At 38.8% G+C, this 19,835-nt stretch overlaps 1 protein-coding gene across 1 annotated transcript in view; it reads left to right on the top strand.

Moving 5' to 3' along the window:
- The window catches only part of LGI1 (leucine rich glioma inactivated 1), a 39,716-nt gene extending 22,942 nt beyond the window's left edge, over positions 1–16,774 (top strand). Inside the window, 4 exon segments of the mRNA XM_011361546.2 lie at positions 9,826–9,897; positions 12,444–12,613; positions 12,890–13,054; positions 15,585–16,774. Coding sequence (XP_011359848.1) covers positions 9,826–9,897; positions 12,444–12,613; positions 12,890–13,054; positions 15,585–16,420 — 1,243 coding nt within the window. The 3' untranslated portion in view covers positions 16,421–16,774.
- The last annotated feature ends 3,061 nt before the right edge of the window (positions 16,775–19,835 follow it).

Below are 19,835 nucleotides of genomic sequence, written 5' to 3'. Positions count from 1 at the left end.
ATACGCACAGATGCATCATGAAGGAAACTAGAAGGGCATGGAAAGAAAAGGCACTAAAATGTCTTAAGTACCTATTATGTTGGTCATTTTGCTTTACCTGAATTTTTATTTAATCTTCTCGACAATTTTGCCAGATAGATAAAATAATCTCTTCTTTAGAAACGAAGAAACAGAGGCTCTGAGGGGATATATGATTAGTGAACTGTGTAGTTGTGGAGTTACGATAACGTGAACTCAATAGTTAAACTGCAATGGCTCTTCAGCCACTCAGCTTCCATTTCTCAGTGCCTAATACGTGTCTTATTGGTATTAAGTAAAGGTGCAGGACATTTAAGTGTCATTCTTTCACCTTTAACCTATTCCTTCACAATACCTCATTCCCAGATCTGTTCTAGGCCCCAGGATGCAGCAAGGAACGAAGCAGACAAGAATACTTGACCTTTGAGCCTACATTCTAGTGCATCTATGTGGTCATCATGCTACCTCTACCAGGCCCTGTCTCTACTGCTGTTTGGATTCGCAGCAAGGGGAACTGATGGCCAAATGTGTTTTATAAAATCACAATACCTTCCAAAGCTTCTGTATATAGTTATTATGATAAAAACAGCATTTGCAGTGCTGCTCTGCATGTCAATGACATAATGGAAAGCAGAAAATACTGTGATGATATGAATGTTATACCATTTTGTCACAGAGCCAAACACTGCCAAACCTAATTTTTCAGACAAAAGTAAATGAAAGAAACAAATATACAGAAGGAGAAATGGAAGTTCATGACCTTAATTTGGAGATCTTCCTGTTTCACATAAATTCCATTCAACATAGCCTCTGTTCTCAGCATCATGAGGGGCTGAAGGAAGGATGTAAGACCCAGGTATCCTCTCTGGGACCATCATATAAGCTTTGCCATGCTCCTTAGTTCACGCAAGTGTATCCCCTCACCAGCCTAAAGGCCTACGTCATCCAAAGGCAGGCAGGAGAGCAGGCAGGCAAGAGGAAAGAGGAGGAGGAAGGTTGAGGAAGGGGGGCAATGGGAGGAAGAAAAGGGAGAAAGGAAAAATACATATACAACACTTTAGTGAAGAACATCCATTTGTTTGACTAAAGCCTATTATATCTATCAAATGAAATTGGAATTTAAATATGAGAATTTAAATTGGGTTATAATGAGGCTCCTTCTTTAGAGGTATGAAGACTATAAGAAAGGGACACTGGTACAGCATGTGCTTAATATCTAGAAGTTTTTAAGCTCAAAAGAACACCAAAGGCAGCCTGCAAAGAATGAGGCATGAATCTGAGGGTCAAACTGACAGTGAAAGGGAAGTCCCACATCTCTGACTGGGTCCTGGATGTGGGAAGGAGGTGTTATGGGAATAGGTTAAAACTGACTGAGTGAATATGACCCTTAGATCTCTTCCATCTTTATCTAACACTTAGGGGTTGACTCATATGGCATTGCCAATATTAGACTGTTTCTGATCTACAAAAATGAAAATGCCATATGGTTTATCCTAAATAGTCTCTAGTATGTGCCACACAAAGATGAATAAGATCCAGTTCCAACCTGAAGGAGCTCAGTTTAGCAAGAGGAATTAGACAAACAAATATTTTCTCACTGAATGTCTTTGTCGCCAAGTTATGTTCTCCTTTCTAGTTATGCTCTTTTCTAATTTCCTCTTTCCTTCCTTCTTTCTTTCTTTCCTTTCTTCCTTCTTTACTTCCTTCCTTCCCTTTTTTCTTTTCTTCTTTTCTTTTTTCCTTTCAAGGAGAGATGAATAGGGAGGATTTGAAATCCAAATGTTCCTCTGACTTCTCAGTTAATTACCACTTACAATTAAATCTGACATTTGTTTGAGCCATTAACTCCCTTTTTAAGATTTTAGGTTTCAAATTGCATTTTTCTCCAACTCAGACCAATTCTTCCCAAAGAAAATGTTCGAGCAGCAAGGAAACTTCGCCCTTGAAACCGCATATGCTGCAGGAAGTGTTTACAAAGCTTTTTCATATTCTTGACTTCATTATAGTCTCCTGGTGAACATAAGAGAGAGACAGGACAGTAGCTCTAGCACTGATGACAAATGAGAACATGAAGGTCCACCCTGGGTTTAAGCTGCTCCCTGCTTTAGTAAGAGGTAAAGCCAGAAGTTTCCCGAGGTCTTTAATGAGCCATCTAGCCCTCTCCCCATATGTCAGTTGTAGCAGAACCAGAAAACTTCTATTGAGCTGGCTGGATCCTTCCATGGGACATGATTTGAGGAACAAGTATGGCTAGAAAAGATCCTGTAAACAGGAGCCACACCCTCACCTTGGTCTTGAAATGTAAACAGTTGGGATTGCACATATACTTTTAGATCCAACTGGTTCCCACTTTGGCCTAACATTAAAGTTGCTCCAAGGGACCTACATGAGAATTTACATAAATTCAGTTAGTTCCTAAAGAAGCAATAAACTTATGTAACTTTCTTAAACATATATCTCAGTAGATTTACCTTGTAAAGAGACATTTACAGACAACTTAAAAGCTACTATATAGACTCCCTCTCCCTCAAACTAACCCTCAGTAAAGGGAGAGTTCCTTATATTTAAGTCTGTACAAAACAAGTCAAATCCTGGGACCTTTTCTTGACTACTTTGATTTACTGTCCTAATGTTATACATGATTGACTTAAATGTTTGAATAGTTTATATGTTTAAGAAAGGTTTTGATTTTTCTGATGACCACGTATTATTTTTGAAATCAGGGAAAACATGAATGAAAATAGTTTACGGCCAATAATGATCAAATCTCTCAACATTAATTATGTATTCACTTCTGTTAATACTAGCTTTTCAGTAATGATTCCCTTGGCCATCATATAAGTATCACTGTGGTTGAGGATCAATGGAAGCAGGATTGTTTGCATGTGTGTATAAAAATATTTGGAAAAGATTGTCATCAATCCACACGTGTTATGGAGCACCTACCTACTGGTTGCTGAGCACTGCGGGAGTACAAAAGGCATATATGGCAGTTCCCAAACTCAGAGTGCTTATGTGTTCCCATTCAGTCAGGTGGGATGTCTTCGTTTCAGCCCTCATAATGACACTCATGTGAAGAGACAGTGTGATATGGTGGCTAAGAGGGTGATCTCTGCCACTCGACTGCTTGAGTTCGAAACCTGGCTTTACTCCTTAACAGCTGTGGGACATCAGGCAGGTCACTTAGCCTCATTGTGCCTCAGATTTCTTATGTGTAAAATGAGGGTGATAGTAACCATCTGTAAAAATGGGGGTGGGGATAATAAGGTTCTTAGGAGCACCTAGATCCTAAGGTTGTCATGAAAGTAAATGAGTTAATATATGTAAAGTGCTTAGAACAGAGCCTGATACGCAATAAGCACCATTATGTAGGAATAAACTAAAACTCACTGTCAAACCTCTATTGACCCTCGATCAGGATTCCAAATGCTTCAGTGTATTTATGCCCTTTAAACATTTTGTATGAAATTAAAATAACTGCACTCGAAGCTCCACAAATTCAGTGAGATACCAACTCAAACTGAGGATCCGCACTGCGGGGCGGCTAGGAGCACCCCAGATGGCCGTGGGCGATGCTTTCTTAGCAGCAGAGCCCAGTGGCACTGAAACAAACGTGCTGTCTGAGCCAGTTGGGTCTGCCTTAGAGAGAAGACTTTCCAGTAGGTTCCATAGTCATAATCAGAGGTTTTCTCAGGTAAACCATAAAAACACCAAAGTAGAGGAATTGTCATCACCTCTGCTGGGAAGGAAAGACTGTCTGTCATTGAGAACGCTGGAATCTTCTCAGGTGGTCTCAAGGCAACCAGATGTTCAGTTGAACAGTTTTCTAGGTGTTTCTAGGTATTCCACCTAAAAAATGTTTCTTAGGTGGACTCTGAATTAGGACCCAGGGCATGGTGCTTAGTTGAAGGCACACTTTAAAGAGCTTCCATGTTGCTTTGGAATTATTACTACAGTGAGGGTAAGAGGAGGGAGGGCACTCTGTGAGCAGTGATAACATGTGGGTGGGTCCCATGGTAATTCACAGGGCTTTGCACTTTTCTCCCTAGCTCTCTGCCTTGGTACAAGGGACCTAATAGAACCATTCTCTGCTCTTTTCTTTGTCTAGATTGGTGCCCTTCTCCTCTACTCCAGCCAGCCCCATTCATTCATTCATTTCAAAGTATCTATTGAGGGTTTACTTTGTGCCAGGCACTGGGGATACGGTGGTAAGGAAAACATCCTTGCAGTTCTTACTACAGAACTATCCTTTAAAAATTAACATTAATGAAATGTTTTCTCACCTCTCATTGCTTCGTCTTCACTCTTCTCTCAATCAGTCCTACCCACCCACCCATTAGATATTCCAGTGCACTCCTACATCCTATAAAAACCTGTGGTTAAACTCTCTGACTCAATTATGTGGCTTAAAGTATTACCTCTTCTATTATCATTTTATTATTATTAAAGATACAGCCATATGCTTCTCCCAGTGAAAAGTATAAAGGTGCGGTTTAAAAGCTAAAATAGAACTTGGAGATCATTCTGACCAAGTGCTCATTCTCTTTGTAGAAAGGGAAACAGCCAGAGCTCAAACCCAGATATGTCATTCCTGGTCTATGCTATTTGCACTGCATTCTGCTGCTGAGTCCAGGGAGATATGAAGCCAGGCTACCAGGCAATGGGTCAGCGTAGGCAGTAGCCTGGTTTTCTCTTCAATTAAACTATGTAGAAAGTCTTTTTCCTGATGACTCTTCGCTACTTCTGACTTCTTGCCTCTCTTTCACTCATCCTTCTAATATTTTCCCCTCTTAATCCTAATAGTACTCGTATTTAATTTTAAATTCCAGCACTAATTTCACCCTCGCCCAGCTAACAGACTTTTGAAGAGGAAGGAGCCCTCCCACACCAGTTCAGGCATACACTCTTATGCCATCACATTCTAAAGAGAGAAGGAGGTCTAAAGACTTGGGGACTGGTAGCATGGCTCTCTGGAAATAACTTGCTTTCTACATTGATGTCCCCATGAGATGGGCTCCATATTAATGATTGAAAGAAAATAAGACAAAATCTTAATAGTGGTTGCCTATGCCAGGATAAGTACTGTTTTATTTTAAAAAAATTTTTTTGCACTTTCCAAATTGTCTTGAAGTGAAGAAACAATAAGTTATCACACATATGTGTGTGTGTATATATATGTATGCATATATATGTATATATGTGTATATATACACGTATGTATATACATATATATGTTTATGTTATATACATGTGTGAGTATATATACATCAGTAAAATATGTATAGCTATATGTATTGATATTGATATAGATATATATCAGTAAAAGATGGGACATTTAAGAATACAAAGGCATTGAGTTCTCTCTACTCAAAAAGACAGAAAAAATAGATGATCTTAGCCTCCTGTATTGAGTATTTGAAAGTGCTTAGGTATTAAGAATCATTGGTTTTATCAACATCAAAGAAAAAAATTAATTTCATGGTCTTGATTATCTGAAATAAGGCTTAAAAATTCTCTTGCAGATACAGACTTTTCCATGTAAAAGGTGTATATATAAAAATATTAGTAGCTGCATGTGTTAATTTTCACAATAAATAAAATTGATGTTATCTATTCAGTTTTGCAGCTGTTGAGACAGAAACCTAGAGAGGTTTAGTTAAGTTGGCCAAAGCCACTTCTGAGAGTGATGACCCAGCTACTCCACTGCACTAACTGATGTAGGAAATAAGAGCTATGACCAGTTTTACAAAAGACACAGAACATATTTCAACCAGAGCTTCTATTGAGGAAAAGGAACTAATGATAATATTAAACTGTTATTCTGCGAAGGAGGAAGGGCAAATAGAGGGAAAGAGGAAACAGAGGAAATTTAATGGATTCGAATTTCCATTTTGCTTTCCAGTGGCAAAACTCAGAGATGGAATCTGAAGAATCAAATTATCCTAGCAACGACCCCAAAATAACCCTAATCCTAACCCTGGAAATGCTATCTCAATATCTCTAGCTGTTTAAATAACCTAAGAGAACCAGATCTCATTCTAGGCACCTTTTCTGCATAAGAACCAAATTCTGAGCAAACTTCAGAGGGGCCAGAATCCCTCTTAAGCCTCCAAAAGCCAATGATGGTTTTTGGAGGTTCCAGGCCCTCCTCAAAGCTGACTTTGGGCTGATATAAAGAACCCACAGGGATGACTCCAAGGTTGGCCTCACAGTAGTCCTAAACTTTCCTAAAGGATGAGGGCCTGAAGCCATGTTGGAATCTCGTGAGAAAGAAGGCAGCTCCATCCTGAAGCTCATCCCATGAAAGAAGTTGACATCATCTGACCACCCAGGCCCCCAAGTACTGACTGTGACAGTTATTTGCAATTCAGCCCATTACTTTGGAACTTATGAATGTAGCCAAATGACTGATTTAGATTGAATCCTCACTGAACAGAACCATTACACATATAGATTCTAATAGGGTTCTTTTAAATTTTCACTTTATCTTTTTTCTTCTGAATTTAAAATAATAATCCATGCTTAATAATAAAAAAATCTCACAATCCAGATATATACATGATAAAAATGAAAGAGTCCAACTACCCCAACATGTAACCTTGGTCAATAGTTTTTATATCTCCTTACATACTTTTCTTTATGCATCTATAGCCATATAACCTCCCTACCTCAGTGGGATTACACTCTACATGCTATTCTCCAATTTTCTTTTTTTCCCTTAGGCAGCATTTCATGTCAAATCATAAAAATAAATCTCATTTTTAAAAATCTCCTGCAAAAGTTTCATGTTAAATATGAACCATTGTTTATTTACAGTCTCTTATTAATGGACATGTAGGCTATTTCCAATGCTTTGCTACTTTAGGCAATACTAGATTAAATCTTTCCCCGGTTGTACAGTAGGCCTCTAAGATTTCCAATTTCTCTTCACTGGGAATTAGTAATGACTCCTAACTGGCCACAGAAAAGGTATGTATGGGGGCATGTCATACTTCTCTTCTTAACTTTGTGGGCTCTAACATGTCCTATGCAGCCTGCACCCTATACCCACCAGCCTGCACTGGAAGGTTGCTTTACATCAAAGCCCTGTTACATTTTTTGCAGAATAATTCCCAGGCTCTGTCAACATTCCTTTCCTAAGACATTTTCTGCCCTAGTCCCTGTTGCCTGCTTTCTTCTTTTCCAAATGCAACCCAATGTCACTGAGATCTCCCAGAGACACAGGGGAGAATCTAAACTGTCTAAACTTAATTCCTGGGTTTCGGACATTCAGAACTCTCTGTCTTATTTCCGAGTCTTACTTCTTGTTTCTGCTTCTTTTATGAGTTCAGGCAGCCTTCTCATGCTTATCCCTCACCAAACCTGGACGTGAAGCTCCATCCTACCTCCTTGAGAATCAGTCCATTGTGAGTCAGTGTTTGATTTAATTTTGGTAGTCAAACAGGGAAGGGTTCTCAATGAGTGCAGTTAATCCATCTGCCATTTTTCCCTCTGGCACCCTCATACTTCACTGCCTATCCCACCCTCTGGTTCTTTGGGTGAGAGCCTCCCTGTCACAAGAAGCATAATGCCTCATTCTACCACCCATCAGGCAGCCTCCCCCAGTTCTGTTGAACTGTAAGTCCTTCGCCTTGTCATGTAAAATTACAATCTCTCTGTCTCATAGCTGAGTCTGTATTTCTGACCATCTCACCAGCTATTTCTGCGGTTAGCCTTTATATTGGGTATGTGAAGCCTCAAGCTCTAATCCTTTGGTCAGGAAGTAGAACTTCCAGATTCGACCATTGTTTGAAAGAACCACATTGGGCAACAGCACAAACAAGATGCCTCTTCTTGTGCAACCCTAGTGGCAGCAGTAATTCAAGGATTGACTGTTTCATCATTTCATGCCCACTCTCCTATGACCCAGCCTACTTCAAGCTTATGCTCTGCAGCCAATTGCAATTTGTGCTAGTTTCTGAGGGAGAGATGTCCACTGAGGAGAAGTTAGCATGAGAACTGTTAAGATACATCATGCTAGATTGAGACACATGACTTGAGAGTGACTCTGGACTGGTCCAAGACACCATGAAATCTCTTATTTCAACCACCAGACAGGAAAATGAATTATAAGACATTCTTGAATAGTCTTCCTTAGCAGCATTTTATCATGACTGTATAGGTGCACATTCATAGCAGTTCATTCATACGGTCAGTTTTCTCAATGCTGTTTCTTGCACAATGAATAGGCAGAAGCCCTTTTCCTTCTTTTCCCTGCTTCCTATCCCTAGCTGCCCTTTACTGTGAGTAGCCCAGATACTCAGATACCATCTTGAGTCATCTCATTTATTTTGCCTAACAATCTTATAACGTGAGGTATTACCTTCACTTAAAAATGAAAAATCTGAGTGTCAGAGAAGATATATAACCGAAGTCACACAGCCAAAAAGTAGTAGACTCAGGATTCAAACCAAGCTCAGAATGACTCCAAAGCCATTCTTCACAAAATGGACTGCCATTGAGACAGAGACATTGTGATTCAGCTCCCATTCTTATGTGCCAAGATTCATTGAAAAAAGTTTTCCAATCTAGTAGCAATTTCTAAAACTTAGAAAAATAACAAAAGTAATTCAAAAACAGTTTTAAAAGTCTTGAATGTTTACACTTGAGAAATCTCGTATTAATTAAAAGAAGTAGAAGACATAAAAGACTTTCGAGAGTGTTTTAAAGGGAATTTGGATTTTCAAGAGCTTTGGAGACCGACAGCATAGGCTTTTAGTTTTAGTTTTAGTTTTTATTTTTATCGTGGATAAAAAAACACTCCTAAGAAAAGTATATAACATGTATATGTACAGTGCTGTTAAAGATTGAAAATTATCAGTACCTACAACCTTTCCCCATCAGATAGCACCAGTCTTTGTTATGTCCACATTTTTGCAGTATAAACAACACTTCCCTTTCCTTCATATTGTCAGGACTATTTTCTACTCGTTAACCTTGATTAGAATCATTCTAGTGATTCATAGAAGAACATGTAGAAAGAGAAAGAGAAAGAGAAAACCATTCCTGTGATAACAGGGCAAGAACTGGAAGAAAGGGAAAGGAGATGATTAAAGAGGATGGATGGATGGATGGATGGATGGATGGATGGATGGATGGATGGATGGATGGATGGGTATTTATGAGAAAGCTATTTTCTGAGGTGGAATGAATGGAACTACAATGGAAAAAAAATGGAGAAAAGGGGGGCATGTACTTTGGTAAGAAGAAAGGATGTGCTGGTGAAGCAATAGATCAGGCAGACCCTCAAACTCTGGGGCATTGGTACTATCAGTTGGAGGTTTATCTGCTCTCTGGAGCAAATGAGAAGGGAAGGAGGAGAAGGGGCAGCCTAAGTGTGAGGGGAGAAAGCATTTGGAGATGGACACTGTCACCATTTAGTTAGTCACCCTTTGGAAGACATCCCCTAGGCTGAATGCCTGAGTGTGAATCTCATATCTGTTCTAAACAGAAAGATCAATTCCCAGGCATCATTTTGTTGTTGGTGTTGTACATGTGTGTGCATGTGTATATGTGCAGGTGTGTGTGAGTTTTAACCATGTTATATGACGTGCCATAAACCTTGAATGAATGTTGAAGCAAAGAGACCAGGAATTGAAAATACAATATCAGGAATCTGGTTAGTATCTTAGAAGAAGAAGAACAGTACTGCAAGTAATTTAGCATAGTCTGGGAAAAGTGAAAGGGACTCATAACTAAGCTTTACCATAAAATGCATTTTTTAAAATTTTATGACTACAGTTTACATCACTCTTTTTTTTTCCCCAGGAGCCTTGCAAACAACAATCTTCAGACACTCCCAAAAGATATTTTCAAAGGCCTGGATTCTTTAACAAATGTGTAAGAGGACCTATGATTAATTAATTAATTCATAGTAGCTAACGAAGAAGCTTGGTATTGATGATTAGAATTTTTAATTGGCTTTAAAATTAAATTAGAATTTTAGAACTTAAATTGGCTGAAATTTTAAAATTACTTGGACTAATATTTAAGTTTTCTATGATATTTACCACTGGAAATTCTGAGAATGTAGTGTCCAGGCATTCCTTTGACAAAGTATGTGTCTGCATGGGAGGGAATGTCATAAGGGACTTTGAGGGGGTGAGAAGAGGAGACCCAGATAGAAATTTCAAGATGCTTTTTTTCTCATGAGGTCCAGGAAATGAGACTACAAAGAAAAAACATAAAGGAGTCTGGGAAACTGACAGAATAAAGATGAAAGGTTACACCCATGGGTTGGTCAGTCAACAGAGAAATGAAGCAGGAAGTGGGGGAAGGGAGAAAAGTTTGCCTTTTCTCTCATTAGACTGAACAACAATCTAGGCTTAATCCCCAGGAATTTGGCTTAAACCCCAGGAAGAGAATAAACTTAATTATTTTTGACCCCTTTTCAAACAAAAGAGCTTTCAAACTTTGACTTTTAAGCCTCAGAGTGAAAGATCTTTGTAAGGAATTTGTATATTTTGCTGTAAGCAAAGCAAGTAATAATGCCTAACCCTCTCAAAAGCAATTTAGCTTCATTAAGTGCCTTACAGTACATTAGAAAGGTATTTAAATGCTATAAGGTAGAATACTAGAACAAATGGAAAGAATATATCAAAACAAAAGACTTCTTATTATTCAGGTACTTTGCTTTAGAATATATATTCAAAACAACTTTTCTCTAATAACAAAAAATTCAGAGTCAAGTATTTTCTCATAAAGCCAGTATTTAACTTCAAATCAGTAAGCTAATGAAAAACTTTCTTTGTTTCTTGTAGTATTCCCCCAGCCCCTCCTCCATGCCTATTGCCCCAATTCCTGAATGATGGTTTATTTTCAAGAGAGTACTAGGATCAGGACACTTCCAAGAAAGTCTTGAACAGATCACAGTTATCTGCTCTGGTTTACAATAACCCAGAAAAGTTGACACTCATTATTCTGGGTCAGAGTATTCTTGGGAGATGAGGTCAGTCTTAGGAATGTCTTAGAAGTTAGATGATACTCTATCGCAGACTTGGGGATACAGCTTATTTGGGGACCCTCTGACTCAACCTTGTGTCAGCCTGTACTTCATACTAACAATAAAATAAAATAAAATAAAATACTTGAAATTGGCTTGGTCTCTCCAAAGAATCTCATAATGGGTTTGGCCTCTTGGGCCTACTCTGATATGCCCAAGTCAAGAATTATCTAAGAAATAAAAAGATCCATACCAAATTGCCTTTTAGTGGATTTCTTGGTTTTCTTGAATGTGTCCCCTAAAAAATTTTTTAATGCTTCAACATTTAAAAATTATTCGTGTACTCTGTAAAGAGTAGGAGTACCTATCCTAGGAATTTTGCATGATGAAGAAAGGTTTTAGAAAAGGAGATAGAATTTCTGAACAAAAGCAATACAAATAAACAGAGAACTTGATGAGCTGGGATCATATGTGGAAATTTAAACTACCTATGCTGTATAGTTTATTATGAACATGAGCTATTGTATGTCTGCATTAACTCTACTGTGTCGCAGTCATTTCCTATTAAAATTGCATTTGTAGACCATGGACTAAGGTCAGAATTAATTATGTCTGTGAGGAAAAAGGAAAGCAAATAGCTCACTCGATTTAATTAAATATGAAACAATAGTCATTACATGCTCTCCTCTAGACCTGCGCTGTCCAATGTGGTGGCCACACATGTGGTCACTGAGCATTTGAAATGCATTCCTAATGTAATTGAGAAACTGACTTGTAAATTTTACTTCATTTTTTTTAAATGAGGTAAAAAACTAAATTTAAATTTAAAAACAGATTCTTGGTTCAATTGTCGAAAACTTTTAAGTCTGTTTGCAACAACTCGGATATGAGAATCTATTTTTTTCAACTGGAGAGTTCATTAAATCTAAAACCAAATCAGGTATTTCTGATGAAAATTTAGTATCCGAATTGAGATATGCTATAAATATAAAATACACATTAGACTTCAAAGACTTAGTATAAAAAAAGAATGTAAAATATCTCATTAATAATTTTTATGCTGACTACATGTCAAGATGATAGTATTTTATATGATTTGAGTAAAAGAAAATATAGTATTAAAATTAATTTCATCTTTTCTCTTTACCTTTTTAATGTGCCTGTAGAAAATTTTAAATTTCATATGTGGTTCACATTATATTTCTGTGGATGGCATACCTCTAGACTGAACTAGCTTTGAATTTAAGTTGGAGTAAGTTATGAGGTTCCGTTGACTGGGGTGGCCTTCAGGGGTGCACTGTGGTAACTCTCTGAGCCCAAAGTGAATCAGTCAAGTTCAAGGTAGATTATAGGTCATTCTGTACATGTTAATTGTTGAAACAGAAGTCACACTCGTGTAGGTAGGACCCTCATAGAGCAAAAGCAGCTGAAGTTTGTCTTTCAGGGATCTGAGAGGGAATTCATTTAATTGTGACTGTAAACTGAAGTGGCTGGTGGAATGGCTAGGCCACACCAATGCAACTGTTGAAGACATCTACTGTGAAGGCCCTCCAGAATACAAGAAGCGCAAAATCAATAGTCTCTCCTCCAAGGATTTTGATTGTATCATTACAGGTAATGTATTCTAAATCATTTGACCTCATACAGTGAAAATAAGGGCTATGTTTTTTGTGCGTTCAGAAACTGATATTTTTAATATCTAAAAAACCAACTGGACAATTTAATTCTTAAATTATTGTGAACCATTAAAACTTTATGTGTTTAAAAGAAAGTAAAAATGCCATTTTCCCATTTCTCTAAAATAAATGTATTTGTTATAGACATTTGAGATCCAGCCAAGGAACAAGGCTTTAGCACACCGTTACTCATCATCATTTCCTATTTTTGTAGAATTTGCAAAGTCTCAAGACCTGCCTTATCAATCACTGTCCATAGACACATTTTCTTATATGAACGATGAATATGTAGTCATTGCTCAGCCTTTTACTGGAAAATGCATTTTCCTCGAATGGGACCATGTAGAAAAGACCTTCCGGAATTATGACAACATTACAGGTATGAAAAGCCTAACTGCATCTTGAGTGGAAAGTTAAGCTGCTTGAATCAAAGGCAACAGAATAAGATGAATGACATGTGGGATTACTTTGGGCAGGCTTAGAGGCTTTTGAGTCCCAACTCTACCATTTACTAAGTGACCTGGGATGTTTTCCTGTCTTAATTTCCTCACATATAAAATCAGAATAATAATTCCTAACTCACAGGGCTTTTATAAGATGATGCAATCATATATCCAAGAAATTTAGCATAGGATCTAGCTTAGTAAATATGCAATAAAAGATGGATTATTTTTCTCAGAAAAAAAGTATTGGACTGGAATTATGAGTTCTAATCCAGGTTCTGCCACAAACAAACTGGGCAAGCCACTCACTCTCACTGGGCCCCCTCCTTTTCTTAACTATAAAATTAGGAGGTTATTCTAGATCAATAAATCTCAAACTCTGTTGTGCAAACATTACTTCTACAAAATGTTAATGTATGTCTTTTGACAAAAAGGGTTTTGTGGTCCAACAAATCTGTGAACTGTATCTCCTCTCAGAGATTCATGAAAGTACACATTAGAAGCTCCGAGAAGTCCTGTAGTGAGATAACAAGCCTCTTTCTAGTATTTTTTGCATTTAATCTGACAATGGAAGCCAATTTTTTTTCCATGAAAACTTTTTAGTCAGGTGATCTCTAAAGCTTCTTTCTCATTTCAACAACTTTAAAAAAAAATTGTCATAAATTAGAACATGGGGCTCCCTCTGAAATGTTTATATCCACTTTATTTTCTAACACCTTTGAATTTTCTCCTGAAATCATTCAAACATCCCCATAAAAGGTCTGTTAGACAAGACTGGGAGGGTCCTAATTAGATTTTGTTGATGGTCATCAGCCCCGTTGATGGAAGGATCAAGACAGGCTTAGGGCTTGCTTGAGACTGAGATGCCCAGATGAAGAAATCCCCTCCAAATTGAGACCCTTCTAAATTCCTTCTTTCTCAAAGAGGAAGGCTATACTTCCCTTTCTCCCTAAACCCCCTTCAGTTTCCAATGGATTGCTGCAGAACCTTGTGCAGTCTAAATCAGCTTCTTCTTACCTGTGTACAGTTTATCAATTGCTTTGAATGAATCTTTAGATGAGCACTTAAAAGAGAAATGAATATATCTGCAGACTTTCAGAGGGCACCAGCTAGCCTAGGATGACAAATAGATGTCACGTATGTGGTCACTATCCCCTCCCTCACCCTAGATAGACTTTACTAATCTATCACGGTGCTCTTTCCTGCTGAGTACAGATGTGGCCAAAGAACCCTCCTCAACACATTTCTCCAGGCAGTCACAATCAGTCAGTCAATCCACATGGGTACATGGCTGAAATCTAGTGGCTACTCCTGATTTAATCCCAACCCTCATTGTACAAAAGAGAAAACTAAATCCCTGAGAAGATAAATGGTTTTCCCAAAGTCACACAATCAGTTGAGTCCTGAAAAGGCTCATAAATAGAATAATTTTACCTATGGGTGGAGCCAATTAGTAGAAAGAGTGGATTCAGAACTTACTGCCCCAGAGGCCCCTAAGCTGCAGTCGGGAAAGGCCTGGGACCTAGATTTACTCTGCCTTTCTTTGGATTTCCTAGAGCCAAGCTCCCTCTAGGATATCAAAATTGATTAATAAATATTAAACTATTACCAAAAGTATACTGAGCTAGGCCACCAACAGGTCTCATATTGTTCTCTGAGATTTCCCAAAGTAACATTCAGGAGCATCGCCTATGGCTGAACCCCTTTCACTTTTCTCAAGGATTGCTCTTCCTTCCCTTTTCTTCTGCCACCAGTGACCTAAAGCTTCAGAAAAATAACAAGTGGCATCACTTTCTCAGAGGAAAATCAGTTATTCTAGAACAAGAAGCATTTCATACTTAGAACAAACCACTCAAAACTTTGTGGGATTGTTCTAGAAACTTGTACGATCCTATCCTGAGCTGGAAGTCCTGGAATACCACCCCACCCCAGGTTGGGTGAAAAGCATAGCGATGTTGGCAGGCCTGGGTTTGAATCCTAACTTTGTCTCCTAACCTCTCTAAGCTTCAGTCTGCTCATCTGCAAAAGGAAGGGAAATAATACTTATCTCTTAAGCTTGTCAGAAATTTTTGATGAGATGGTTTGGCAAAGCACATAGTAGGTGCTCCATAAATACCCATTTTCACTACAATTACAATGATTAACTCATGATATGTCAGGAGAGCAACGCTTTTTTGCTGCAAGTTAAAGAAAATTCAGGCTGTTACCATGTGCCTTAAACATCTAGTGCAGGTTGGATATGACATGACAACTCAATTGTTGGTGACAAGGCTCCGTGAAGCAAAAAGATACAGAACTTCAGGCTCCTGATGCCATTAGGTCTTGGAGATTGGCTTTGCCTAATCAAACAAGAAAATCTCTTATTTCAGGCTGACTTTGGTGGAAGTTATCTGGCCTCAGCTTGCATGTTTGCACCCTCCAAAAGAGGATGGCCATCCAACTAATTTCTCATTTGTCTTTTCCCAGGCACGTCCACAGTAGTATGCAAGCCTATAGTCATTGAAACTCAGCTCTATGTTATCGTGGCCCAGCTGTTTGGTGGTTCTCACATCTATAAGCGAGACAGTTTTGCAAATAAATTCATAAAGATCCAGGATATTGAAATTCTCAAAATCCGAAAACCCAATGACATTGAAACATTCAAGATTGAAAACAACTGGTACTTTGTTGTTGCTGACAGTTCAAAAGCTGGTTTTACTACCATTTACAAATGGAATGGAAATGGATTCTACTCCCATCAATCCTTACATGCCTGGTACAGGGACACTGATGTGGAATATCTAGAAATAGCCAGAACACCCCAGGCACTCAGAACGCCTCATTTAATCTTGTCCAGTAGTTCCCAGCGTCCTGTAATTTATCAATGGAACAAAGCAACACAATTATTCATTAACCAAACTGACATCCCTAACATGGAGGATGTATATGCTGTAAAGCACTTCTCAGTGAAAGGTGACGTGTACATTTGCTTGACAAGATTCATTGGTGATTCCAAAGTAATGAAATGGGGAGGCTCCTCGTTTCAGGATATTCAGAGGATGCCATCACGAGGATCCATGGTGTTCCAGCCTCTTCAGATCAATAACTATCAATATGCAATTCTCGGAAGTGATTATTCTTTTACTCAAGTGTATAACTGGGATGCAGAGAAAGCCAAATTTGTGAAATTTCAGGAATTAAATGTTCAGGCACCAAGATCATTCACACGTGTGTCCATTAATAAGCGTAATTTTCTTTTTGCTTCCAGTTTTAAGGGAAATACACAGATTTACAAACATGTCATAGTTGACTTAAGCGCATGACACACAAATTCTGTGGCTGCCATCAGAAACTTTCTACAGTATGTGGTCCGGATGAATTCAATGCATGATGACTCTTCTTATCACACTTGCAAATGAATGCCTTTCACACATTGAGACTGCTAGAACCAAGCACTACCAGTGTCTCCATCCTTAACTGTCCAGTCCAGTGGTGTGGGAATTTACCTTTTATAAGGCAAAATTGAATTGTGTAACTGTTCTTTGCAGTGAAGATGTGTAAATAAGCGTTTCATGATATCTGTTACTCCAAAAAGAAATATTAATATGTACTTTTCCATTTATTTATTCATGTGTTCAGAAACAACTGCCAAATAAAATGTTTACATTTTCTTTCATAACCCAAAGGTAATTATTTGCAGGAATTATTTTTCCTTGATGATGGTGTGTTGAGGAAATAATGTTATACAATAGGATTATATTTGAATAAAGAATTTATGGTGTGAATAATGAGTGAAGATGAAACACTGGTATTAATTCTCCATAATTTATGAACAGGTTTATCAGCTGATTTTGAACATTCAAAGGTGTTTCCAAAGGTCGTGGCTTTTAAGAACACTTTGAGGTAAAGCGGTGACAAATTAAAAGAAGAGAAGAGAAATTTGCTTATTACAAGAAGACTAGTTTGAGATAAAGAACAGTAAGACCCATCCTTTTCTGTCTGATAGCTCCAGCTACAACCATCATTCAGACAACTTATCGGAGAAGCTAAAGGCAAGATTTTGGATTCCAAAAGTGCTATTCAGTGACTTTGTAAATGTCTGACTCTAGAATCATCTGACAGCTGATAGAGATTGTAACCTTATAGTACTTGCTTCAAACGGAGTGGAAAGGAAGTCCTCTTAATCCAACCAAGGATGCTTCACTTCTAGACAGCAATTTTGATATGTTATTACACACCGCAGAGTGCCCAGGAGGCTCATATTTTAATTTCTAAATTCCTGCTCCTGGATTACAAGGGTCATTAGCAGCTACCACAATGCCTGTGATACAGTAGGCTCTTAAAAATGCTTTTGAAGGTGCACATTTGTCCTCCTGTAATAATATAACAATGTTTATGAGGACCTTTAATGTAGTCAGTCAATATTTATTGAGTACTTAATAAAAACGGTATCATTCCTGTGGTGGAGGGAGGAGACCTGAGGAAGAGTAGGGCGTGGTCCTTGCCGTCTGGGGCTATAGAAGACTCATTTGGCGGTCAGGACAGAACAGAGTGAGCAGTAAGTACCCAGTATCATCTGAATGTTCCAATTGTAAGTATCAAGGGAGCATCAGAGATGACTTCCTATAAGAAGTGGTTCTTGTTTGAACTTTAGGGAAGATATATTTCAAAAGGGGATCATGGCAGAAAAGATATTCCCGGCACAAATTGGTTCTGTGTGCTGCCTTTACAAAAGGGATCAGATCTCCCTCCAGTTCATTGTTCTCCAGAGTCTTTTGCCAAATGACTTGTTAGGGGTAAATAGGGAAACAGCAACCCTTATGTCAGCACATATCTGGCAAACTTTTGGCATCAAACACACACAGTAGTTGCATAGATTCAGGGAAGCAATGCCTTAAGGAGTTATGAACAGGAACCAGACTCCTTTACAATATGGGGAAGATATTAACTGGCATCAGGGTTATAGGGGAGAAGAAGAAGGCTTACTCATTCCTGATCCTGCCCATAGGGGGAACTGGCCTTCGATGTCTTACTTTTGTCAGTTTGCATTTCCTGTAAGCAGCGTATATGCTGCTGGAGAACATCTGCTTTGTACAGACTGTGTTTAAGTCCAGCCTTGTCGTGTACTGGCTTTGTCTAGAGACAAGTTACTTAAGCTCACTGAGCCTCAGTTTCTTCATCTGTAAAGGAACAATAATGCCTACTCCAAGGACAGTGGAAGAATTCAATGAGATAATGCACATGTGGCTGATCGAACTTTCAAAATATGGCATAATATGTCCTATCCCACATGCTCTATGAGAGCCTTGTCCCCACCCCATGGAGAAGTGGTGCCTAATTACCCTGTTTGTAAATTTGGATGGGCTTGTAACCAATAGAATGTGGAGGAAATGATGCAGTTTGACTTTCGAGGCTGGGTTATAAAAAGGATGAAGCTTCCGCCTTGTGAACTGGAACACCCACTTTTGGAGCCTGAGCTGTCATGTAAGAAGTCCTACCAGCCTGAAGCCAACCATTCTGTGAGGAAGCCCAAGGTCTGGTCAACAGCCCCAGCTGAGATCCCAGCCAACAACCAGCATTAATCATCAGTCATGTGAGTGACGCCTCCAGGTGATTTCAGGTCCCAGCTGTCAAGTCACCACCAGCCATTAATCTTCCCAGATGAGGCCCTGGACATTATGGAGCAGAGACAAGTCATCCCCATGATGTCCTGCCCAAATTCCTGACCCATAGAATTCATAAGCATAATAAAATGGTTATTTTAAACAGCTAAGTTTGGGGGTGACTTGTCACACCACAGAAGTAATGGGAATAGCACTTGAAGTGATTAACACAGAAGTGGCACAAATCAGCACTCACCAAGTGCTAGGTATTGCCAATGGGTTCTACATCCAGAATATCACCTTCTTTGGGGTCACACTCTACCATATTGTCATAATGTAATTCATTGTCATTTCATTTTTAAAGGCTATATACTGTTTTCAATATGTTATCAATATTCTTACTCTGTGCTAGGCACTGTGCTGAGTTCAAGGATGCAGAGTTTAAAAACCTAGATTCTTCCCTGTTTGTTTTCAGAGAAGCACTGACGATTTAAGTTAGCAAACCAACTCTCTAATTTACCTTAAACCTGAGACTCAGAGATGTGAAATAGGCCTCAATCCAGGCCTCCTGATACTAGGTTGTCTTTTGTCCATCATATGGTGTTAACTTTCAAAACTTCCCCCTTCATTTCAAACCTGGGATTGTAAATGTGAGAGAGATGAGGAGTGATCAGGTTGACTGAGAAAATAAATTTGTAAAAGAATGAGGAGGAGGGCATATAGTAGGGTCCACTTTTGCAGGAACTGACCAGTCTTTTCTGCAAATTGCCCTCTCTCCCTGTACTCCTCATTTACCTTATACTGTATAACTCTGCCCCCTCTTTAATCACAGATGGATCTGACCTGGAGTGAACTCCTGATCCAGGTGTTCAACCCAGAAGCTGGGCTGGGCTCAGCATAAGCCAATCCAGTTCTTCCTTCTGGACATTTGGAATTAGGACAGCAGAGGCTATGTCATTAGCTGCAGGCACCAGATTTTGTAAGGTGATGATCTTAAATCAGGTTCTCTTAAAGCAGCAGTATTTACAGAGGGAGTGTTCTCTCTCTACATCTAACAGGCAGGGAGAGGAACACAGGGCAAGGGAAAGTGCTATGCCAAGATGTCATTTCAGGAGAAGTCTGGCTTTAGCCTAAT

This window comes from Pteropus vampyrus, unplaced genomic scaffold (assembly GCF_000151845.1).
Source record: "Pteropus vampyrus isolate Shadow unplaced genomic scaffold, Pvam_2.0 Scaffold68, whole genome shotgun sequence".
In the NCBI taxonomy this organism is placed as follows: domain Eukaryota; kingdom Metazoa; phylum Chordata; class Mammalia; order Chiroptera; family Pteropodidae; genus Pteropus; species Pteropus vampyrus.
Note: the sequence above shows the minus strand (reverse complement) of the source record. Positions and strands in the feature narration are given on the sequence as shown.